Source organism: Microtus oregoni, unplaced genomic scaffold (genome assembly GCF_018167655.1).
Source record: "Microtus oregoni isolate MIOR12 unplaced genomic scaffold, Mior012 000040F_ref0000088, whole genome shotgun sequence".
Taxonomy (NCBI): domain Eukaryota; kingdom Metazoa; phylum Chordata; class Mammalia; order Rodentia; family Cricetidae; genus Microtus; species Microtus oregoni.
This window is the reverse complement of record NW_024543207.1, coordinates 13,423,967-13,450,174: the sequence shown is the minus strand read 5'-3', so window position 1 is coordinate 13,450,174 and position 26,208 is coordinate 13,423,967. Positions and strand designations below refer to the sequence as shown.

At 40.1% G+C, this 26,208-nt stretch overlaps 1 protein-coding gene across 1 annotated transcript in view; it reads right to left on the bottom strand.

Annotated features, from left to right (window-relative positions):
* Dnah5 (dynein axonemal heavy chain 5) overlaps nt 1-25,985 on the bottom strand; it is a 221,755-nt gene extending 195,770 nt beyond the window's left edge. The window contains exons 1-15 of the mRNA XM_041632097.1: nt 25,908-25,985; nt 24,388-24,522; nt 22,927-23,011; nt 19,034-19,194; nt 18,121-18,342; nt 17,484-17,621; nt 16,139-16,315; nt 14,755-14,868; nt 13,958-14,065; nt 12,520-12,642; nt 11,699-11,914; nt 8,981-9,088; nt 4,358-4,443; nt 3,535-3,856; nt 2,373-2,579 (exon numbers count right to left, since the gene is read on the bottom strand). Coding sequence (XP_041488031.1) covers nt 2,373-2,579; nt 3,535-3,856; nt 4,358-4,443; nt 8,981-9,088; nt 11,699-11,914; nt 12,520-12,642; nt 13,958-14,065; nt 14,755-14,868; nt 16,139-16,315; nt 17,484-17,621; nt 18,121-18,342; nt 19,034-19,194; nt 22,927-23,011; nt 24,388-24,522; nt 25,908-25,985 — 2,280 coding nt within the window. The remainder of the gene's footprint in view (nt 1-2,372; nt 2,580-3,534; nt 3,857-4,357; nt 4,444-8,980; nt 9,089-11,698; nt 11,915-12,519; nt 12,643-13,957; nt 14,066-14,754; nt 14,869-16,138; nt 16,316-17,483; nt 17,622-18,120; nt 18,343-19,033; nt 19,195-22,926; nt 23,012-24,387; nt 24,523-25,907) is intronic.
* Nucleotides 25,986-26,208: the final 223 nt, after the last annotated feature.

Below are 26,208 nucleotides of genomic sequence, written 5' to 3'. Positions count from 1 at the left end.
ACTCTTCTTCTTATGGAATTAGGTCTCTGTACCCTCCACTGAGTCTATACAGGCATTCAGAGTACTAGCAGGGCTCAACAGAAGAACCCTATGAGACGCCCGGGACTGGCACGAGGACTAAGTAGCCTCCTTGTCCAATGTAGCACTTGCTCCTAGATAGTGGTATAAGGTACCATGCCAGCTGGGGGATTCCATACCAGAAATCCTTGTTAGATGCCCAAGTCCATAATCCCAGCTGAGTATATCATTCAACATCTGTTCAAAACCTTTAACCCAGAACCATAAAAAGTACGATAAAAGCTTCTATATTTTGAAGTTTTGTGTGTTACCTGCAACACTTAACCAAGAAAGACTCTGTGGGAGAAAATAAGTAACAGTAATTGTCTGGAGGTATAAATATTGTTTCTTAGTAAAACTTTTATTTTGTAAATATGTAAATTGATCATGTTTTTTTTTCCTAATACAAAAGAATTTAAAGAGAACATAGGCATACTGACTAATGTTTTAGGGGTCCACATTAGAGAAATATCTGCTCATAGCAAACTGTAACTTTTTAACATAGCAAGGTGTAGTGAGAAGACAGAAGAGAACAATTCTGGATTCTGGCGCTCGGCGATGAGACCTTGACTTAGTCACTTTGGCTGAGTCACAATGTACTCTGTTCCACCTATCTCACATGGTAGGAAGAAAGATGACATTTAAATAATGGCCCTGAAAGGGCTTCACGTGAATTGTACTGAGGCACAGTTCTGTAACCCCAGCTACTTGAGAGACTGAAACAAAAGGGTTGGAAAGAAGTTCAAGGCCAGCCTGGATTACAGGAATGAGTGAAGGGTGAGCCTGAGACACGAGATGCTGTCTTAAATCACACAGTGAAGACAGCGCTGAGGATATAGCTTGGTGGGAAAGTACCTGTCAGCAAGTTTAAAACTTTATATTCAATGTGCAGCAGAGTAAAGCGAGAGAGGGGAGGGAGAAGGAAGAGTGGTGGGGGGAGGGAGAAAGATAGGCTTACACCATAAGGCACTATGTAAGGGCATGGGCATAGTGTCATTATATGATGTTAATAGCTGACATTTCTTTTGAGATAGGGTCTCATGTATATTAGGCTAAACTTGCTTTCTAATCAAGAATGACCTTGAACTTCTGATCCTCATACTCGGCTTCCCAAGTGCTAGGATTACGGCATACACCAGCAAGGCTGGTTTACTATGACATTCTAGTAACAGTTTCTATGTGGTCCAGAACCAAGGCCCCGTCTTTGAACTTTTCTTTTTACTTTTCCAGGAAGTGAATTTGTGAGTCATGATCCTTGAATTTTTTTCTTTACTTTTGGCTTCCTTGTTATTTGGTTTCATCCCACCTCAAAGTCCAAGTCTGTTTTGTGGTTTGTAATCTTCTACTAGACCCACTAATATTGGATCAACCTTAAATCTAAGTCAACGGCCCTCCATTCAGTTCTGTCTCCAGTCCTCACTAAAAGCTCTCATCCAGGACAATGTCATTAATATCAACTGCAGTCTCCCAGCTCCAATAAGCATGTCTCCAACTTTGAGTGCTCTATTGAGCCCTGACTTCTATATCTAACTGCACTGGTACCATGGCCACATGGATGTCTAAAAGCCATGTGAGACTTAAGACAAGAACTACCGATTCTACTGGGCCCCACAAAATAAACCATTTCAAGTCTTTATCTCCTCCATAAATGAGATTACAGTCAAGGCCCCTGCATGGGGGGGGGAGAAGTATAGAATACAAGCTACCTGGCCATCCATAATAGCTCCCATTTCAATTATTCTTGAGTTCCCTCTTAACCTTTACTTGTCTGACAAACTCTGTGGCCATTCTAGCTCAAGTTACTAACCTCATTCACCATTCTGCATCAATGCAAGAAATTATTGGCTTCTCGCTAACACTCTTATCCCAATTAAAGTGCAAAATTCTGCTTAGCCAGCAAGCAGCAAGGATTATGTGTCTGTAAATGAGACTGTGCCTTACTTTCCAGCCCAAAAATCTTCCAGTGACTTCCTGAAACACTTAGAGGTAAGACAACTTTCAATCATAAGATCTAGAATTCAGATCTTAAAAACCCACATAAACAGGGCAGCCTCAAATGGTAGAGACAGAATCTCCAGATCAAGCTGACCATTGATACTAGTCATATTGATGAGATCTGGGTTTGACTCATAGACCCAGAGTCAGTGAATAAGGTGGTAGGGTGATAAAGATGATTGTGGGCATCAACCTTGGGTCTCCATGTGCAATTGCACACATAGGTGCATGCATGCACACCAAAACAAGTATTTAAAAAAAGAGAAAATAGTTAATGTATGTTAGAAACATCCAGAAATGGGGAACTAAAAGTACTATACCTTCACATCACTGAAGTTCTTTTTGTACACATCCCGCTTCTGGAAGAGGGCAGCTGCTAACGGTGAGACTGGCAGACCCATCTGGGACATGCATTCTGTTTCTCTAAATAAGATTAATATCTGAGGGTCAAAGTTCACCAACAATTCCCCTGTGCCTGGAGCCTTCACCAGTAAAGAAGCCTCAAGACCCATGTGGATTTCTTCGATCTGTGGGAGGAGGTCAATATTTTTACTGTCAGAATGCAATGTGCACACAGTATCTGGCCCAACCATTCCTGAGACTCGGTGAATACTCATTCAGTATCTCTCCTGGACTTGACCTTGCGGAATCTCAGCAATAGGGTCACTCACTCTACCCCTAAATTCCCTCTCAGAAACCAGCTTTCAGGTCTTGGTGGTGATATTTCACAGTCAACCAAGTGCATTTTTTTTTCTTTCTTGAGACTTTACATGTGACAGTAGCCTAGGAGATTTTGGAAGACACATTTAGCTCCCTGATGTCCTTATGCCTAATCAGTTATATGTACTAATAAAGGTTACACAAATCCAACTAAACTCAGTTTTTATTTATCTAGAAACTAAGTGGATACAGCTATACAACCATTGCTTCTCATTGCTTCTTACTGATCTACAAAGAAACACAAGTGTTGGTTGGATATAGCTTGATTAAATGCTGATACAACCAACTAAAACCTAAGACTTCTTTTGACAGACTTACTTGTATTTGCCAATATATTCAGGATCTTTCTCTCTCTCTCTCTCTCTCTCTCTCTCTCTCTTTCTCTCTCTCTCTCTCTCTTTGTGTGTGTGTATGTTTGTGTGTTGCTGACATGCTAAGCAAATGCTCTACCACTAAGCTACACCCCCAAGCAGTATCTTACTAAATTTTTAAAAGCATAAAGAAAAAAACCCTACTGACAGAGTAGTGAAATGCTATGTGTTCTCATTTATGAGGTTATAAGTTAAATCATGAGCTACTATTACCTAACTTACTGGGTTTTTTCAATATTAATAATTATTTTCTTCCATGGTTATGTTATACACTTCGATTTCTTATATTAAACCAAACTGATTTATAAAATGTCCCTGTCAAATGCTAGGAGAGGGTTCCCTCTGTCTGGACACTAGAGACCACTTAAGGAGCACCCATTCAGGAATTCACCTGCTGAAGCCACGCCCTGTGGTAGAGGACCTCAAACTCCAAGAGGACCTTGCCTATCCTGTTGTAATTGCGTATCACTGGCTTGGCCTCCTCGGTCCTCAGCACCAAGGGTTGCTGCTGGAAGAGTTGCATTGGCTGCTCCAGCCTATGGAACAGCTGCCGGGCCCACAAGATCTTCCCAGCGATGGGAGGCTGGTTCCGAGCCAAAGGGGGATCATATTTCTGTTTCGTATACAGTTTAGAAATCAAGTCGATCTCAGTCCCAAAATTCTGAAAAATTACTTGGTATTTTTCCTCAATACCAAGGTTAGGTATATTCAATCTGATTGGGGGGGGGGGGGAAGTACAAAGTTTTGAATTAATGAAAAAAATGTATGTACTAATCTTATTTATTAACATCCATTTTAAGACATGCCAACTGAAAGCTATGAAGTAGTTGTGCAGTGTATTTAAAGAACCAAAATAGCACCAATCCTTACAAGGCAAAATTGCTAACCTGGGAAGAATTATCTCGAATTATTCAGACATTAGGCGGTATTACTACAGGCAGCTACAAGCTACTTCAAAGCTAAGAGTATTCTCTATTGACGGAAATGAAGCAAATCCTTAATCCTTCCAGGATTAATCCTGTTAGCCTCTGAAAAACTTAAAACCTATGACCTTGTGACTCAGACTGTCGAGAGGCTTTTCTTCCCATTAGAATGCGAAGTGATAAGAAGAGTTATAATTACAATACAAGATAAGCTATAAAAAGAAGCTAAACTGTGCCCACATTATCCCAAGTTTAGAAGATGGGACTTGGGAAGCTATTTCGAATCTTTACCTTTCAAATTTCTTCAACGTGCTTAGAGCTCGCCTGATGCTCTGAGTCTTTTCAAATGTGCCGTCCATGAACTTCTGCAGCTCATTCTAAAAACAGAACAGAACTCCGTCATGAACAACAAATTAGCGCTGAGATATTCTTTCGAGACGAGGTCATTCTATGAGACCAGGCTGAACTGAAATCGACAGCCCTCCTGCCTGTGTCTTCCAGGGACTGAGACTAACAATGTACGCCACTGTATTGAGAAATAGTGAGGGTTTTCTATTTAGCAGTAGAAGAAAAGAGACCAACATTCCTTACACTGTTTCTAATGGGTGGGAAATGTAACCGAAAATTTAGTAAGCTCAAAGGGAAATGAAATGTCCAGAAGCCAGAAATGGAGACCTCACTGTCCAAAGAAACGCAGACAGTTTTTACTATTGAGCAATTTTGCACCTAAAAGGATTGCACGAAAAATAAACATAATATATTTGTTACTCATCCAAGAGTCAGTTAAGATTCTTATTTAAATGTAAGTTTAGTTAAATAAAACACAAAGAAACTATTGTATCACTTTTTATTGTTAAAAGCGTTTTCCTTGCCTGGTGGAACCGCTGCTTCTGTGAAACCATCCACCCGTGCTACTTCAATACGTGGCTTCTCTCGCTGTACTTCAATACGTGGCTTCTCTCGCTGTTGTTCGTGCCAGCATGGACCCAAGTCAGGACAGAATCAGAGGCTTCCACGTCCTCACCAGCAGAGTTATGATCCCAACCATCCCTGGACCTCTGAAACCCCACATTCTTTCCCTATAAACCCCCTAATCCTTGTCCCTGAGATCCATCCACTCCACCCACTCCACCCAGAGTATGGGGAATGTGGATATTTTTACCCCAGTTTTAAGGAGATAAGGGTTGAATTTAAGAGAATGGATTAGTTTCAAAGACAGAGTGAAATTGGATTGGTTAAGGGAATGAGAAGCAGAACAGAATGGAAAAGTCAAATGTGGACTACCCAGTAATCCAAATTCAGAATTGGACCGTTTTTGTCTATATGATTATGTCATAGAAGATGACGTGGACATATGCTGAACTTTAAATGTGTGTGTGTATGTGTACATGTATATATACACACACATATATTGGAGCAACAGTAAATGGACTCAACAGGTTGTTTATACAGATATACATACACACATACATACATACACATACATATATATAAAACAAAAGAAGTTAATAATTTGAAAGGGAAGGAGAGGGATGAGATTATGTAAAGATGGTACTTATATATGAAATTCTTTTTCTAAAAAACTCTTTATTCATTTTAACATAAAGATGGTACTTATGTATGAAATTCTTTTTCTAAAAAACTCTTTATTCATTTTAACATAGAAGAAAAGCAAAGGGAGATCAAGAGTTAGCACATGTATCTAATGCTTTAACACCCGACTCCAGAAAGTCTGCAATTAAATTCTCAGCTCTGTGAGAAGTCTCCTGCCTCTGCTCCTGCTCACTCCCACCTCACTTGCTGGAAAATCACTGCCATGAGTCATGGCCTCCTCTCTGAGAAGCTCTCAACCCCAGACAAACACAGACAGTGTGATTTCCTCCCCGGTGCACACCCTGGCCTTTGAGGTACAGGAATGATCAAGTTCCATGCATGTTTTGTAAACTGTCTCCTCCCCCATAAGTTTCTGTAGGTCTTTTTTACCTTTTAATTCTCATTTCAAACACAACACAGTATCAGAATACTGTTGATTTATAACTGATTATTTCCCCTCCTCCATCACCATTATTGATGTCACGGCCACCCTCCCCCTTCCCCTTTGATGCTGTAACATCCCTCTTTTCTAACTTAAAGCACATTCACATTTCCATTGTATCACTGATCTGTCTGAGAGTGGTGAGGTCAAACCTACTTCAAGGGAGTGTTTATTTCTTCTTCCACAATCTACAGAACAGAAGCCCAATCCACCACTGCAAAGGGAAGTGGCCGCTTCTTTAGAATAACTCTCCATCTTCTTATTAAGCAATTGAGACAAGAAATGACCCCTGCGTCCAGATGCTCACCGTCCCTCACCAGCTACAGAGGAACTACTGCGACAAATGAAGAGACTCTCTTGAGAGGAACACAGATGGGAGCTTGACAGAAGGACGTGGGCTACGGAGGGCATGACAACAGTCAACTACAGTCTACCATGACAACAGTCAACTACAGTCTACCAGTTTCCAACAAGAAGAAGCGGGATCCACTGTCCTTATATCTGAATTAGCCCCCAAATAGGTCATTGTTTAAGTTCTAATGAGACCTGTGCCTTCCCCTCAGAGGAAACACACCATATGACTTTAGAATTCAGATATTGAGCGCTAGAGCCAAATTGTCAGGGTTTGGCTTCACCCTTGCCACTTGTTCTTTGTGTGACTTGAACGGGCCACTTACAGCCATTCTGCTCCCCCTCGGAAGGATGAGAGCAGCAGTGACTTGCTAGGATTGTGATGATTACTAAGTTAATCTACAAACACAAAATACAGCATCCAGCACTTTCTGATAGCTCCCTCTTCCTTGAATTCACATCACCCAAAACTCCACTTGAACTCCTCACACCATTTCCTCTCCATGTACGAATTTAGTTCAGACCCTCATTGGGAAGGGGTAGCTGAATGGCCATTTTACTTTTACCTCAGGAGGAAGTAAGTGTGTGTGTGTGTGTGTGTGTGTGTGTGTACATAGTCGTGTGTGTTCATGTGTGTACATAGTCATGTGTGTGTTTGTGTGTGTACATAGTCATGTGTGTGTTCGTGTGTGCACATATTCATATGTGTGTTTGTGTGTACATAGTCATGTGTGTGTTTGTGTGTGTGCATAGTCATGTGTGTGTTCGTGTGTGTACATAGTCATGTGTGTGTTTGTGTGTGTGCATAGTCATGTGTGTGTTCGTGTGTGTACATAGTCATGTGTGTGTTTGTGTGTGTACATAGTCATGTGTGTGTTCGTGTGTGCACATAGTCATGTGTATGTTTGTGTGTGCACATATTCATGTGTGTGTTTGTGTGTACATAGTCATGTGTGTGTTTGTGTGTGTACATAGTCATGTGTGTGTTCGTGTGTGCACATAGTCATGTGTGTGTTCGTGTGTGCACATAGTCATGTGTATGTTCGTGTGTGCACATAGTCATGTGTGTTCATGTGTGTGCATAGTCATGTGTGTACATAGTCATGTGTGTGTTCGTGTGTGTACATAGTCATGTGTGTGTTCGTGTGTGTACATGGTCGTGTGTGTTCATAGTCATGTGTGTGTGCGTGTGTGTACATAGTCATGTGTGTGTACATAGTCATGTGTGTACATAGTCATGTGTGTACATAGTCATGTGTGTGTTCGTGTGTGTACATAGTCATGTGTGTACATAGTCATGTGTGTGTTCGTGTGTGTACATAGTCATGTGTGTGTACATAGTCATGTGTGTGTTTGTGTGTGCACATAGTCATGTGTGTGAGGGCATATGCATGTATGTATCTGTATACATACATGCATATGTATGTGCATATGCAATGCACACACAGATGTGCTTTTCAATTCAAACATCGAAGGATGACTTTTAGTGTCATTCTTCAGTAACTATCTACCCTTTTCAGGGACAAAAATCTCTCATTGGCTTAAAACTCACCATGAGATGCCCCTGTCTCCATTCCCCACCACTAGGCTTACAAGCCTATGGCACTATACCTAGATTTTTTTTTTTTAACATAGGTTCTGGTTCAAACTGAGGTCCTCATGTTTGCAAGGAAAGCACTTCATGGACTGCGCTGTCTCTCAAGCCTGACTGCGTTCCTATAAGGAAAGATGGACACCTACATCTCCTATGGATGAACGAACTCCGCATATTTATACGTCAGACAGCTACCAAGTTGTCTCCTACCTTAGCCTCCCTGACTCCCATTTCTTAAAAACAAAGATCCTCCCTGATTGTCCCACCTATCCTTTGTTTATCACATGACCCCACAGCTGATAAGCTCCAAGCTGTGCATCCCTATCCCTTATAGTTATCCTTTCCCCGGGAAAACTGAAACTGGACTGCTTCTGTTGTGTGTTCTCGGGTGCTGATGGAGGCTGTGCTGCCCAGGGCTGAATGTCAGGATGGCTGGTCTGTAATGAGTAAAGATGATGGGAAAGAAATTTCACAACTGAGAGCAAGAGGGACCCAGCACCACGATTTCTAAGGCCTGCTACAGCCCTGCCTTTAGAATCCACCAGGCACAGCCGGCAGCCTGTTAGGTTACTACCCCTGAACATAATCATCAATACGCCGTAGTAACAAAGGGAGATCAATGTCACAACTTAATGAAGCTACAGAGCATTTCAACAGAAGATGAAAGTTAACTTCCCAAAAACTACCACGGAAGACGCACCGAAGTCTATGATTACGAGTCATTAGCCGAGCTGTATTTATGACCCTTTAATCCAGGGAAAGGAGCTCTCTGTCATTCATCTAAAATCAGAAAATGCAGACTGCAATTGCTGCCAGCCACCCTGTGATGAAGGTAGCTCTGCCTGCGGAATGGGGAATGATGATCAGAGCATCACCAAGGACAAAGAAAGCAAAATCGTGTGGCTGTCACCAGGGATTTTACCACGCAACCTACATGAAGGTCATTAGTCCGCTTGCAAAACTCTTCATAATCCTGGTCAAAATCCATTTTCCGCTGATCTAAGAAATTATATTCCTTCTTCTTTATGGCAGCAACAATATCCTGAAATAGATGGAAGACATGAGGCAGAGTTTCATTATCCTTTCAGTCCTCATGACTTGTAGCCTTTAAATGCAGAACTTTATAAAAATGGTTCCTGAGAAGATGTCTGTTTAAAGGGAACCTGATTTTCTAGGTCTCTCATTGATTCGGTGCTATTTGTTTTGAACACAGTAAAACGTCACCATCCTTCATTCAAAGGAGTCGCCAAGAAAGATTGTCTCATGGATTTAAAGATAGTTTGGACAAATACAATTAAATAATTCACATGTGAATATAAGCAGGTGATTTATATATTAATTTTATATATTAATTATATATTAGTTTTATATATTAATTACATCTGAAATAAGCTAAAACAAAGCCCAGAGTAGAATTTAATGAAATGTTATTTTTGTTGAAAGGCTTAAATAATTGCAAAGAATAGTTAGAAAAGACTTTAACAAAATAAAAACCAGATAAGAAGAAAATGGGGTGCTGCGATACCCACAGAAGAGATGTCATCTCCAAAATCAGGTACTTTAAATGAGACATCAAACACAGTCTACCATTTTCAAATGCTCTGGGATTAATTTCTTTTTGCTCTCCTGTAGAACTACAGTCCGTGGCTTGGAAAGTATAAATTAGGGATTCATCTCCTTGAAAACACTATTATCAGAAGTTCTGTTTGCTCGGAATGATGAGCAGTCACGCTTTGTGATCATTTGTAGCCAGGTGCTAAGCTGTCCTCAAACTCAGAGCCCCACATTATTGACAAAGGCATATAATTTTTATGAGGACTATCGGGCCTTTTCCCACAATCTTCTCTTCAAAGTCATTTCCACTTAGGCGTCATTCAGATCTCTTAACATACAAACAAATGCACCAGCTATTAACTTCTAGAGTCAGACCTGCTAGTGAAAACAACACCCTCTCCCTGTTGTCTCCATGCAGACAGGAGTATCACCCGTGGAAACTGGGAGCGTGCATGCAGCGTGTGACATGTTTAAGATGAATGTGGAGAAGCTGCATTAATTAACTCTTTCAACATATGTTCCTTTTTTAATTCAATTTTGGAGAATTTCATATAGCATACTGCCATTTACATCTCCACACTGCCCTCTCCCCCTTCCAACTCCTGCCAAGTTCCTTCCCACTCTCCTCAAATTTATGATCTTTTCTTCTGAAATTATTATTGTTACATATCTGTGTGTGTGTCACATACACCTGCTCAGGTCGTGTGTGTGTGTGTGTGTGTGTGTGTGTGTGTAGTATGAGTGTGTCACACACCTACTCAGCCCACTTCGTGTTGTTCATGTGTACCTATATTTAGGGCTGACCCCCTGGAACTGTACAGCCTATCAGGGTCTCATCGCTGGGGAAGACTGATTTTCTCTCTCGGCAACCATTGACTGGCTGTAGCTCTTCATCTAAAGTGGGGCCTTGAAAGATTTCCTTCAGCCACACTGGCATTGTCAACTGCCACGGCCATCATGTAGGTCTTGTTTAGGCAACCACATTGTTGAGACTACATAGCTTCCATATCCTGGTCATGTCTAAAAACACTGTCTGGCAGTATCTGGCCCTTTGGCTCTTACAGTCTTCTACGCCCTCTTCCCCTGACTTTAGGTGTAGGGCTGTGTTTGGATGTACCAACTGGGGTTGGGAACTCCATGATCTCTTATTCTATAGCTTATATACATATGTATGTTTGATATACATACATGTGAATGCAGATTAGTGCTTGTCACAGCCTGCCAGCAGCAGTCAAACAACCACCTTTACGAATCTGTTAGCTCTTTCTCCTATGTGTTCTGAGGATCAAACTCAGCCTCCCAGGCTTGCACAGCAGACACTTCTGCACGCTAAACCATGACACTGGCTCTAGTTCTTTATATATCTTTAACATGTGCACAAATTAAATGTATTCAGATAGTTAAATGTCACTCAAATCAAATAGTGTCTGACATATAGAATGTTCTTCATAAACTATTTCTGCATGAATCAAGAAATAATAAAAGAGAATAAGAAAATCTGAATAAAGGGGCATGAGGAAGAAGTGGATACAGGCAATGAACATGAGTTATGAAAGAAGATACAAGGCTAAGCGGTTTTCTAGTTCTAATTATGCCAGGGATGTTTGGGTCTTGGAGGCCAATAAATGCACAGAATATATTCAATACTGAACGCGTAAAATCTAATGTGAAGCTCCACAGCTTCCATCCCAAATTCCAATTCTAATTATATTTAAGTTCATTAAGTTGTATGACTTTGGGTCTCACTAATTTCGGTGTATACTGATTTTATTTATTTGAGTTTTTTATAATAAATTAATTTTATAATAAATTGATTTTTAAAAGGGAAAATTGTATTTTAAGAGTTAGTAATGAAAATGCTTTTTCTTAAAGATGAGTAACTTGAAACCACTGGTACATTACCCTTACAACCACACACCTGAAGAGAATGTACTAGCCTCACTATGCAATTCTCAAATAAATACAATTTCTCTATTATTAAAGAACCCAAACATATTTTATGTTATATACAGATGATTTGTCTAAATATCACTGTTTTGTAAAATATGTAACTTCAGTTATGGGCACTCACAGAGAACAGAATTTAAACGTATAATACCTGGTATTTAGTGACCAAGTCTTCCAATCCCTCTATTTTAGAATCTTGCAGAACTGAGTATGTCTTGATGGTTGTAAAGATGTCCATTATCTTGGCCAGACGGCGATGGAAAGTTTCAAATTTTCCAAAAATATACATCTCGCTAAAGTCAAATTGTTTTTCATTCGGATTTTGCTTCAGCTTTTGTTTTGTCTCATGAAAGCAGGACTGATACCCCTGACGGCCCAAAGCAAAGAGCGTGAGGAAGGTATGGCCCAGGATAGAACACCTACTTAACATCTACACAACCTGGGTTCACCCCAATAAGGAAGGAACAGGGTCGGGGGGTTGGGAGCAGGAAGGAATTCATCCGATTTCTCAACTGAAGGTGACAGCAGAATTGGCCTAAAAATCCCCATCGTTTCCATGCTTGTATTCCTATGCATTTAGCCATCAATCTGAACCATTATCTATTCTGATCGTCTACTCCAACAAACCATTATTTCTAGCGCAACTCAAACCTGTGTCTTCTCCATGGTCCCACTATTTCAGTAACAGAATCACTTTAAGTTTATCTCCTCCTAGGTCTATAGGATACCTGAAGAAAACTGAAAATAGTCACCAGAGTATCTCAGAACTTTAGGAGAATAAATGGACATACATTCACAGAAGGTTTATTAATGCTCAATTTTCTTAACAATGAAGTTATTTTTAAAAATAAAACAATTGCTATTCTGTTTAGCTACCAAAAATATCATTGACAAATGATTTAACTTGGTCTCAGAAAAGCAACATAAAACACAAGATGCAGGAGCACACTACCAACCTAAACTAGCCATTACCTGCTTGAGTTGAATCGCAGACAATATCTTTTGTGTAACAATGTCCTGGGGCTGGCTCCAGATGGTGGCAGTCCCATTGTTGGTGATGTGGGCTTTACAGGCGGATATCATCTGATTCGTCACCTGGAATGTTTCCAATAAAATAACGTTAGGTGCATAAAACTCTGAGGAACTATAAACCTGAATCAAATCCTTGAGTCTTCTTCCTCTCGGAATCCACCGTCTGTGACCTTCATCTTCGACTTTGCTTTTCCCTCACAACTCTGACCTCTAATACAGCCAGAATCAGCATGGTGACTAAAAGCTGTCTGGAACTCAAGGTCCAGGGGATCTGATCTACTCTTCCAGCATATGAAGGCACCAAGCATGCACACAGTACACAAGCATACTTGCAAGCTAAAAACCTATATACATAAAATCAAAATGAATAAATCTTGGAAGTGAGGGTGTGGCAAAGCAATATTAGTCGTGTGTTGCTGCCATTGATTTTAGGACTATGTTTGTGTTGGGAGCTGAGAGTCAGTATACAATTTCTTCTCCTCTTGTGCTACCTGAAAATGTCTTTAATAAGATGCTTCTGGTCACTAGTAGTTTCACATAGAACATAAAATACCAATCACACAATGGACTTTTATGTCTCATTTACCAAGGAAATATTCCCTCTAATTTAAAATGCCTATAAGTCAGAATGTGGTCTTACAGTTTAAACATTATTGTGGTTTGGGGCAGGATCATTTTAACTACTTTGTGGGATTCAAAAATATTGTATCTTATTACCATGGTTACTATTATATTAACACAACCAAATAAGTGTGCCATCAAACAAATGTAGGCCTGTCGTATGAAAGATAAAGACAGGATAGCAAGTTTTCCTTATATTCTTGTTGGGTGGGGCTTAAGGGGCATTGGGCTTCTGTTTTATTTTTGGTTTGGTTTGTGCAGTTTTTGTTAGTTTGATCAATTGGTTGGTTTTTTAGACAGGATCTCACTCTGTTGCCCAGGCTGTCCTAGAAGTAACTCTCCAGTTCAAATAGCCACAGAAATCCTCTCACCTATGAAATGTTAGGATTACAGCCATGAGCCACCATAACTGGCTTAATAGCATTCTTCTTGATTAAAATTGGCACAGTAGGAGATAATGACAGGCTAGAAATCATATAGGAAAATTCTGAAAAGAATCTTAGTTCTTAATACATAAAACAATAGAATAATTATTTTAGCAAATACAAAACAATGGTTTGTTTGCTAAAGTTGTAAATAAAACAAACAATGGTTTGTTTACCTGTCACATGAATTTAATTCTACATCCATTGACAAACTAAGCCCTCCTAAATATAAAGTGCACAGATAATAGATCAAGCCAAACTAAAAGATTTTAACTATCCAAAATTTGGCCATTGGCAGCTAGGTGACCACAAACTCTCTGCTGTGCACTCACCTTTACAAACAGAGATGTGATCTTCTCAGAGGTGTTATAGTAGTGAGAGATGCTGTGGATCATTTTAATTGCATTTATAAGTGTAGGGATAGCATCTATCATACTTATCTGGAAGAGATTCCAGGAAATGTCAAGTTAAGCAAAAGTCTGATTGTGATAGTTTGAGCATTCTATTTTCATTAAAATAAAGTTTTATTGTTAACAAAAAAATCTTAAACAGTACCTGATGCTTCACACAGACATATTTTACAATAAGTTCATTTTTGTTGTTTTAGTCATATGAGGTAAATCAAAATTTATTTCAATACAAAAGGCTTGCTTTCCATGACAGTGGGTTATGATAACAGTTGGTTTTATAATGTACACAAGCAGAAATTTCCTAAAGCTACAGGTTTTTTTTAGAACATCAATGAATGACTTCCCCCATAGTTCTTTGGGGTATAATCTAGAATATCAGCTTTAATATTTAATATGAAATGTAATAAAATATAGCATTTTTAAATATACAACATAGATAGATAGATAGATAGATAGATAGATAGATAGATAGATAGATAGATAGATAGATAGAAAGATGGGGTGGGTGGATGGACAGATAGAGAGAGAGAGAGAGAGAGAGAGAGAGAGAGAGAGAGGAGGACATAAGGTATTTCTAAAACTATGTGAATATACTCCTGAGAATATGAGATTTCTAAGACCTTTCCAAGAAATAGTCATATCAGCTAAAACCCAGCACTCCATTCTGCTAGAGCAGAAAAGGTCACCAGTGGTCGTAAGGGACAGAAACCTTAACTCACAGGGTCACTGCTGTACAGAGGGTCACAACATTTCTCCAGTGTGTACAAATATTTGACATTGTCTTTTGCTTCATTTGCTGCATCAGTGATCCTAATGTCTGTCTCCCACCAAACCTAAGCACAACACAAAAGCAATTTTAACACAATTATTCCCAGAGGAACTTGCAAAGTAGGAGCCACTAAACATCACCTCCCATCCCTTAATCGCCTTCATTTGCTCTTTGCCTCCTGCATTTAAACATGAATCTTAGAAAGATATGGAAGAGCAAAATCTTTAACTAAATGTTCAAAGGCTTCCATTTCCAGACTTCTTTTGAATACTCAAGCACAGAGCACTACAGGGTAGCACAGTTCTTTAAAGTCACAGCCTCCTGCTCTGTAGCCAGCAGTTAGCTTTGTGTCTCAAGCTCATGTTTTCCATATTCTCTCCTTTATAACCTGATTTCCCTTTTCCCCAGGGCCCTAAACTTGTATCCATTTGGCAGTCTAACAAATATTTGTTAACTATCAACTATTTGTCAAGACATTAAAATAGAAAGATACCTAAAAATTAAAGAGGATATAACACACTGAATTTGTTGTATCCCAATCTTAATGGTAGCATTTCTAAACTGTATTGTATCACAAAGTGTGACATTCCTCTAAAACACAAAATGTAAGAAAAGTCTAGTGACTTGCTGCTAATTATTTATTAATATGACGAAAGCAATGCCACATCAATCTCAGGAGAAGCTTGAGACTGTGGGCTCTACGTTGGGTGCCCTCTTATACAGTTCCTAGTTCTCTTTAAAGGAAGCCTGGTACCCCATCAGCTGCCTGTGGAGCGGTGTTTGTGGTAAGAACTGAAGGATGCCTCTAGCCAACAAAGAGCAGCCATGTCCTGAGCAAACACAGAAGCAGGCCTTTCCCGTGTGAACCTAGTCAATAGTCCAGATGCAACTTCAAAGGAACCTTGAGTCAGAGGCATCTACTTAAGCTACACCCCAGTTCCTGGCTTTGGGTAAAAATACTGATTTTTAGCTAATGAGTTTTGGGATTATTTGTTTTGCAGTATAAAACTAATATTTGTGGGCTTAAGTTTTCATGATTGCTACACCTATGTTGTCTGAATTTATTACATGTTGCATGCACATGTACATGTTCAGTCACATTATATCTTAGTTATTTGCAATGCTCACTAATAATACATATACATTCAAGTATAACAGCCAGCAAATGCCTTTAGCTTGAAGGTCAATTCACAGTATCCAAAATTACATGACTAATATTATCCAGTCTTAAAAGATTTTCATTCAGATAAAATGACGCCTAATTGCTCTGTGGAGTTGGGGGTGGAGAACTCTCTTACGCCCTTATTGTAAGTCACAGCAAAATGGCTAAGAACCTTCAGCAGCTTGGACTTGGCCGCAGCGAGCACTGCCAGCACAGCCTTCACCTCCGGGCTTTTCAATTGATCTAAAAGGTAATCAAATTTGGAGAGCCTTTTCTTCCAGTGCTCCAGCTCTGCTCGGGGCCCAACATCATCTGCTTCCTTCCGCAGCTGGTTATTCTCAGCAAGGATCTGTAGATGCAGAAGAACAAGCAATTGCGTGAGATTTGAGGTATGAAAACCATGTATGAGCCAAAGGAGAAGGAAAAGGAAAAGAAAGAGGAGGAAGAGAAAGAGGAGAAGGAGGAGGAAAAGAAGGAGAAGGAGGGGGAGGAAGAGGAAGAGGAGGAGAAATTACACTAAATGGATCCTGTGTTTTATTCAACTCCACAATTCCAAAGATGGGATTCTGACTAACCCAGCACATATCCAGTTTTGTTTGGTTTCCTTGCTTGCTTTTAATTTCAACCAGGAACTAAGTTGACTGTCGCTCCCTGACAATGACTCAGGGGATGACTTCCATGTATATATGCATGGAACAGGTAACATCCTCACCTGTTCTTTTACTGCATAAACCAAAACAACACAACTTCGAGAAACTTCAAGAGTCGGACAGGTTGATTTTACAGGTAGATATTGTTTGCGGAACAGTCACCTCCATTTACAATTTTCCAAAATTTTTTTAAATATTTTTTTATACATGTGTACATGAGGGGGCATTTGGAAGTGACTTCAGGACCTAGGGAGATCACACAGGGGTGTTGCTTCCCCGAAACAGGAAGGAGTTCCAGGCAGTTTAAGTCACTTAATGGGAACGCTAAAAACTGAATTTATATCCTCTACAAACGTAGCAAGTGCTGTTAGTCACCAAGCATCTCTCCAGCTTTAAAAAATATTGTTAATACTTAATTCTCAAGCTCTCCCTTGAAGGACACAATGAATTAGAAACCTCCCCAACAGAAGTTTTCTCAGGAAGAATTAACCTCAGGTAACCTTCTAGTCACTCAAGTAAACAAAGTCACCAACTTCTGCTTCGTGAGAGCCCTATTCCTCTTTAATAATGATCATACACAGAAGCTACAGCCGGTGGTGGTCCTTCAATCCCAGCCCTTGGGAAGCAGAGGCAAAAGGATTATCTGTGAGTTCCAGGTCAGCCTGTTCGAAGCAAGTTCCAGAATAGCCAGGGCTACACAGAGAAACACTGTCTCAAAAATCAAACAAACAAATAGACGCTACATGAAATCTTTTTAAGAGCACGTGCTGTGATATGTGGACAATGATAATGCCAGGGTGGATCTTTCTCCAGCAGCAACCCCAGTGATGTGGCATCAGAGACTAACCATGGGTTTCTGGGAATTACCTGCTCTGTCTGTTTGATCCACACTTTCATACAACCTTCTGTTTTTTCCACAGTCTCGGGGTTACTAGCTAGAGCCAAGTAGTCCACGGGTTCCTTCAGGGATGTCAGTTCAAATATATCACATTTCTGAAGATTTACCTAATTAAAATTAAGAGCACAATAAAAAGATAATGTTTATAAATGGCCCTATACACATTTTGGTCAATTTGGCTCTAAATGGAGCTCAGTAGCATCTTCACATCTTTACTGCCTTGACCACTCAATGAAGGAATGGTACCTAATAATAATGAGAACCTATTCAAAGAATAATACCTATTCTTTGCTACGTCTTAAGTGCTACAAAAAATTTTGAGGTGAGATTTGAGGGCTGTCTTCGAGGCAATACATCGTAAAATAAAGAAGTTAATAAGAAAGTTAGAAATAGTCGCCAAGACACCAACAGCATTAAGCCGTGCATACTGTAAGTATTTCAAGCAAGCTACAGTCACATCCTAAGAAGACACTAAAATTACCTACAAACACTTTCAGGACTTTTTCAGTGCAGTAAAGTAAAGCCCAAGTAAGAAGAGGTTCACCCCTCCTATTCTGTTTTGTGGAGAATCTGATTGTTTTTAACAAGCCACTCACTCCTTCTTACCTTCTCCTTCAGACTGTCCTGTGCACCTGACAAGACGCCCACAAAACCTTCCAGAGAGCTCAGGAACTCCTGCCGAATGCTGGACGCATCCTGTAGTCCCTCAAGCTCTCCCCAGCCATGGCTGGAGGCCCTGAGAGCTGGAATGAAGATGTCTGAGAGCAGACGCCTCACGCTGTTTAGCAAGCCCCCGTCTGCAGTGTCTAGCATGTTAAAGCTCACCTCCTGGAAAACATTTTATCATCCTGGATTGTAAAAATTAGCCTCAACTGCAGCATAGCAACCAAGTCATTGAAGACGCTAATTTACCAAAGAGCAAGTGAACCTTTTTTAAAATATTCTGTTTGAGGATACTTGTATACTAGTACAAATTATAATTGCTTAACTAAAAAAAATAAAATAGATTGAATTATAAATATTCACCTATTTATTTGCTACAAGAAATTAACGAGGTCACACAACCTCTAGCACTCAGGGAACACCTGTATAGGTGCACGTTGCTTTACAGAAAACATAAAGTTGTGTATCCACTTTTAGAAATCTTGTCAATAAGTAAATTATGGGTAGGAGAATTCTTGGTGGGGAAAAGAGCTCACTCTGTACAGAAATACAATGGCGTGTGGGTATTTACTAATAAACTGAATATAAATTCCTCATTGTCAAAAGGCAATTTTTTTAATTGCCTTTTAAATGCCAAAAATATTTTTAAAAAAAATAAGGGTGTTTCCTCGAAGCTTTTTATTTATTTATTTGTATGTCCCGGGTATTAAACTGATATCCTTGCATAGGCTAACCAAGCACTGTACCACTAAACTGAAGCCCCAAACCCTAAAAGTAGCTTTAGACCCTTGAGTACATCAGTGGTTCTCTCCACAAGAATGGGTAGGTTCGAGCGAGTGAATGACTGTCCCCTTACCCGATGGATATTCTCAGCCGTAATGGCTTTGGATGGGTCAGACCTGATGAAGAACACACATACTCCTGTAAGAGCAACATCTTTTCCTTCGGTGACAAACACCTTGGGTTTCTTCACCTTTCCAGAAACAGGATTCACCCCTCCTGTAGAGCCAAACTGTCCTACAAATGCAAAACAATTTCAGTCTTATAAATACAGTTTGTGGCCAGGCGGTGGTGGTGCACGCCTCTAATCCCAGAACTCGGGAGGCAGAGGCAGGTGAATCTCTATGAGTTCGAGGCCAGCTTGGTCTACAAGAGCTAGTTCCAGGGCAGGCACAAAAGCTACAGAGAAACCCTGACTCAAAAAAAAATGCAGTTTGTGGTGCACAATATTGTTTCCCAGCATGAGTTTCCTTCTAGAAATTACTATGGCAGACCTGCCCCTGTGCTTCAAGCAGAGCCATCATTTGGATGATCTCTAGTCTCATCCTGAAAGAGATTTAAAAGAATCTCCTAGATTCCAGATCACAGAGCTAGTGAGAGAGACTGGGGGTGGGAGACAAAAAGCACTCACTGATTGACATGCGCAGTGTCTCAGGAGCTCTCCTGGGCACCACATCTACACTACTAAAGCTTTCAACTGAGACACCTGTGAGCTATCCCAGCCCATTCCAACCACAAAGGGCAGACGCAAGGTCAAAGGACATCTCTAATGACAAAACTCTGGACTCTCAGTTCTCAGTGTTTCCATCATAGTTCAGACAGCTGGCTGGTCTGTATATCATGGCATCAAGCTTGTGCAGAAGTAAGATGGCAAAGCAATTGATGTTTTTGCTCTAGAGTGAGAACCAGAGCTTCAACCTCCATCTGTTTCCTCACTGCATGACCTTGAACAAGTTACCCATTCATCACTTATGTGTATGGGTGTGACATCTATGACTGGTCCCCTGAGAGGCCAGAAAAGGGTGTCAGATCCCTTACACCTGAAGTTGTAGAAAGTTGCATGCACCATGCAGTTGCTAAAGACTTAACCTGCATCCCCTGCAAAAGCAGTTGGTGATCTTTATCTCGCCAGCTTCTCCCACAATTGAAAAAAAATGCGAAAGGCTATTCTAATGTAACATTATTTGGAAATTTTTTTGCAGAATATTTGTGAGGATTAAAGGAATCTGTGTGTAAGCCACTTACAAAATTTCATGAACTTATTAGCTCATCAAGCCTTAGCAGAAGGATCTGAAAGCTCATGCTTGTTTTCCAAGCAAGTGTTTCCAGAGTGGATCAGTTAGGTACATCGGAATATGATCTGTGTTGTATCACTGGGTTCAAGTAAATTTTGTATCCATAAGTGAATTGAAGATTCAATTTACTCCCACTAAGATGAGGGGGTGGTGCTCAGGGGAAATTCTGGAAGAAGGCAGTGAAACAGAAATTGAGTTCCAAGCCCTGAGAATAGATTTTTCTCCTCTCTTGTGGTGCTTCCTCCTCATGGTGTTGAGCATCTGACTAGAACTTTGGGAAAGGACCCAGAAAAAGGAAAGCCAGATACACTAGAATTCCTAAGATACCCCACTTCTCATGAATGAACTCGAGTCTAACCAGCAATACGGTCCAAGACAACCAAGACACCAAATGTGACAGATAACCAGAAAACGGTCTCTAGCAGAAATCTCAGGTGTGGGCAATGGTGCTGTGCACAGATGCTGTGCTTCAGGTCAGGAAGGAGGTATTCATTGTCTAATTGCCCTGGAGCCTCAGAGAGGTTTCCTCAGATGCTGAACACCCAGTGCTAGAACCAGAAAAGGCAAGGGAAGACAACTGCACCCCTTAGATAGAAGCAGGGTTTTCAATCCAACCTCCTGGAAAGTGTGCGTTACTTATGCCTCCTGGAGCCCGGCAATGTAATAGGCTTGGATATGATGCCTGTTGCCAATAAATCGAAACACAACACACAACATACACAGAGAGAAGTGGGCCTGGGATGGGAGTGAGTGCTTCTGATGAATACGGTGGGGCAATTTCCCTGAAGAGAATCAGCATGGAGCCACATTCCATTGCTCAAGAAGCAAACTGGGAGGATGCAAAACAGAGGGACTCCAGATGGCAAGCACTGTGAAACACTGAGGCCGAGGGCTGTGAGTTTAATAAGGACAGTCCACACTGTGGGCTATGTAGGCACTGCTCCATGGGAGACCCACCAGGGCCACAGAAGTACGAGCTCAAAGAGCACAGCAGAAGCAGTGTTAACTTCCCTGTACCTGGCCTCCGGCCTGACCACTGTGATTGGCCTGAGCTGAATTGGGATGAAGGATGAAGCAGAGGAGAATCATGAGTGCCTCTCATGCCACAAGTGGAGCCCCTCAGAGGCTCCAGATGAGGGTCAGAGGGAGCAGAGCGTGAGCGCAAAGAACGATGAGTCCACTTCACGTCTGACCAACTAGTTTCGGTCAACTGGATACTCTTCTTGTTTCAGTCAATATTGGGTTTTCAGTTTTGAAATGACCATAAGAATTTTTCCTAAGAATGTCTAGAAAAGTCATTCAGGGGCCTGATTCTTGCTCCAAGGTCAGAAGAACTATCCATGCTGAAAAGATCAAAAAGGAGAATGAGAGAGAAACAAAAAAATCTTGCTTATATGTTGAGACCCAAGAGCCCTTTGTTGTTCTGTGCAATTTATATGGAACAGGCAATTTCACCCTGGGCATGGATATGGCTGAACACAACACTTCCTGGTGTAACTCATGTTATTCAATCTGAAGGGGAAATCAAAACTTCTATCTTTTGATTCTTTTTATTCAAATTGTAATGAGAATTTTTGGGGGGTTTTGGAACTCAAATTTAAGCCAAGCAGTGGTGGCACAATCCTTTAATCCCAGCAGAAAAGTGGGAAATATTCTCAAATGCATTGCACAGGAGACAACTTTCTGAACAGAACACCAATAACATAGGCCCTAAGTTGATGACAAATGAGACATCATGAAATTGAAAAATTTCTGTAAGTCAAGGACACCATCAACAGGATAAATCAGCAGCATACAGAGTAGGAAAAGATCTTCACCAAGCCACATCCAACAAAGGGCTGTTTTCCAAAATACATAAAGAACTCAGAAAACTAGATATCAATAAACCAAATAATCCAATATAAAATTGGGGACAGATCTAAACAGAATTCTCAACAGAAGAATCTCAAATGTCCAAGAAACACTTAAGGAGATGTCCATATCCTTAGCCATGAGGGAAATGAAAATCAAAATGAGTCTGAAATTCCATTTTATATCTATCAGAACATATAAGATCAAAAACACAAGCAACAGCCTGAACTGACCATCTCCTGTGACCAGGTTGGTGTCTAGCCCAACTGTCATTAGAAAGGCTTCATCCAACAACACACACATATACACAAATACTATACACACCATACATAAATACCACAAAGAAAGCACACACATATACTACACATGCACATACCACTCATTCACTCCACAAAAACATCATACACATATGCATCAAACATATGCAACATCATACAAACATCACACACACATATACAACATGACATCAAACATATACAACATCAAACAAACATCACACACATACACAACATGTCATCATACATATACAACATCATACAAACATCACACACACATACACACCATGACATCATACATATACAACATCATACAAACATCACGCACATACACACCATGACATCATACATATACAACATCATACACATATATACAACACACATGTACCACACATGCACACCACAACATATACGCAACCCACAACACAACCTTAATATTCCAAGGCATGAGAAACTTGTTTAGTCCTCCATTACATTTTTTCTTTTTCCCACTCTCAGATGAATTTAAGAATAACATTTCTAGGCTATGTCATGCCAAGTATCAATACCTGCTTCTGCCCCCTCGACATTCTGATAGTAAAACATGAGATGACGGAGTCCTCCAGGAGGAAAAAGCTGATCGATTCTTTCAATCTGGAAAAAGGCAAGGTAACATTTTGCTCTTAATTAGAAAATGCATGTAAGTCCCTCCCTGTCCCTTTTCCTCTTTCTCCCTTTTCTGTCTCCCTTCTCTTGTCATGTGTCTAAAGAGTTAAAGCTTTGAGAATCTCATTAGGGCTTCTAAAAGGACTTCCTCACTCATAGGAAACTTTACCTTCCATATTAAATTTGCCTTCCCTATCAAGGTCAAATTACCAAACACATATCATCCCTAATTTTTAAAAAATATAATTTCTAGCAAAGATATCAAAACTAGGAGCAGAAGAAACTAGTTTCAGATGCCAAATCAAAAACACAGTCAGAAAATTATGGCACAGTTGAATATTCAAACCTAGAATAGGAACAAAATAGAAAGGAAAAAAGGAAGGAAAGAAAGAAGGGAAGGAAGGAGGGAAAAAGGGAGGGAGGGGGGAGAGAGAAAGGAAGGAAGGGAGAGGAAGGGACGAAGAAGAAAGGAAGAAGAGAAAGAAATAAAGAAACAAATATATAAGAACCTCTTTATTCTACCATCTTCACCCAAGACTCAGGGATCATCACAGAGGAATGGGTGGAAATATTATAAGAGCCAGGAGTATGAATAATTACAATACTTATGAATTCATAATAGCTATAACTGCATGCACAAGATCTGTGCAAGCTCAGGCCACACAAAATCCTAGCATGGAATGGAGGGGTGGTCAGGAAGACTCACTCCTAGCTAAGAAGCTACTGGTGACTGATAGCTGCAAGGAGAGGAAGACTCTTTCTTTACGATCCCTGAGAGGTACCTCCAGTAGATGATAGTTCCCCACCCAGGCACACACTGTCAGCACTAAGTAAACTCAGTGGATTTAAAAAAAAAATGCAAGATAATAGTAGTGGGAGGAACAGGGGAGGAACTTAAAGGGAGGGAGTGGGATGACTTGGTCAAAACACATTATACATATGTACAAAATTTTTAAACAATAAAAATAAATTAATACATACATGCAAACATATATAAATACTTTAAACTTACATCCATACATACATATATATATATATATATATATATATATATATACAGACTTGCATACATACATACATACATAAATCAGCAACTTGAAAGATGGTTTCACTCCCTAGCCTCAGGTCCCAAACTGGTTCAAGAATTCAGCCTTTTTGGTTATAAAGAGATACTGGCATTGTCATCAAACAGTAGAACTCAAATGACAACTACAAGTGCCATTCATTATTCAACGAGGAGAGCTGGGGAGTTCTGAGTCTGTTCTGCCTAACCCAGTAGAGCCCCTGCACATTAGGCTGGAACCTCTTCAAAGGCAGAACATGGGTTCTTGCCACAGACCCCTGAGGATGCAAAGGTTTCTTACCTGATTACCCTCAAGGAGGGCATCTTCCACTTCCAGTTTGTTCAGGTCCAAACAGGAAGCTACAATTGCAAACAGATAGTCATGCCTCCCATCCAGGCGAGCCCTCTTGGCTTCCTTCTCTTCTTTCAGCCGTTGCTAAAAAAAAGGAGTAAAAATGTTTTATTGCATCAGCTGCTCTCAAATGGTTCATTTTATAACAATTTCACACAATTGTGGTTTTCAAGTCATAGGGATCCACATAACAAGCATCTTAATGGTGCCAGTTTTTATGCACTTTCCTCTATTTTTAGAAATAAATTTATTTCTCTTATACAAATAAGGTGCGGCCGTTGTTTTGATATTGCACAACACAGACAAACAAAGAAAAGCCATGAGAACCATCTGCCATCCATAAATTATTACTGTTAACGTTCTGTTCTGTCTTTACAGGCTTATTTCCACACACATACGAAAATGTAACAGATACACACGAAAACTAAAATTCCCATTTTCGTAAGCTTTTCCCTTAGCCATGAAGTAATATTCTTATCTTTTATCTTTGCTGTTTATACATTTGTATCTGGTGTTGGGTTTAACTTCTATCACCACTCATGCTTTTGTCTATTTGTTGTTCATTACAATGAGGGATGCTCAGTGTAACCAGGGTTTGCAGCTTAATACTCACCCTTCCATACTTGCTGCTTGCATAATGTATGCAAACATGTGCACATGTCTATGTTTATATCATGGCCTGAGAATTATTCATGCATTTCTTCCTTAACAATCCATCAGGGTTGTTTGAGTTTAATGCAGACTTTTCCAGAACTTGTATAGTAACTATAAAATATTAGATATGGGTATGCCATAATTTATTCAACTATTTTGCTATAGGACATATTAGGCCCCAATCTATTCCGTACATAATCACATTACCTTTAATATCAATCGGTAGCTCCTAGCAGAAGAAGAAAAGTTGCCACTTTGGATCAACAAACATTTACTAAACTCCTTTATGTGCCAGTACAGCCGTAGTAAGAATTACCAGAAACCTCAAAAAAGAGCATGGTTTGACTGTCACGGAATATGTAGAAAATTCAAATACAACAATGTGGCAAAAAGACTAGGTGAAAAATAAGAGTTGTGAGTCCCAGAAAACAGGAGGTTAATAGATCTTCAGAGAAGGAACAAGAAAGGAGTCTCCCAGTCTAATCTACAGTGAAAGAGGAAGGGAGGTAAGGATAACAGGGAAAACTTTCAGGAGAAGACAGCTTGAGCCTTGAGTTGACATCACTCTCTAGGATGAAAACATTTCTGCACCTGCAAAGGTGAGAGGAATAAGAAAGCACAGCACCTTCTGGAAACACAGAATAGCCAGGGTGGTTGACTAATAGACTAAGAAACATAAGAGACGAGAAAGAAGTTACAAGGTAAAATATTTATTGGACACATCAAAAGTTCAAACATTATATACAATCCATGAGGAAGCACTGATGATGTTTGAATAAAGAAAGATAGACCTGGAATTTGTTACCTGAACCCACCTGACAGCGCCCAACCATCTGTAATTCCAGGTCCAGGAACTCTGTTATCCTCTTCTGGCCTCTGTGGGCACCAGGCATGCATGCATTACATACTTGTAGACTAAATACTCATACACATAAAATAAATAAATCTATAGGGAAAAACAAAGGCTTTCCAACAAAGATAATGGAGATGAAGAGACAAGGTAGTAAAACCCTTGGCTCAAGAAGGGAATGAAGTGCAAATAGAGACGGCAGCGATGTGGATGTGGGAGACAATGTCATCAATCAACCGTAGCTAGTGGCCGACAGCGCTAGTGCC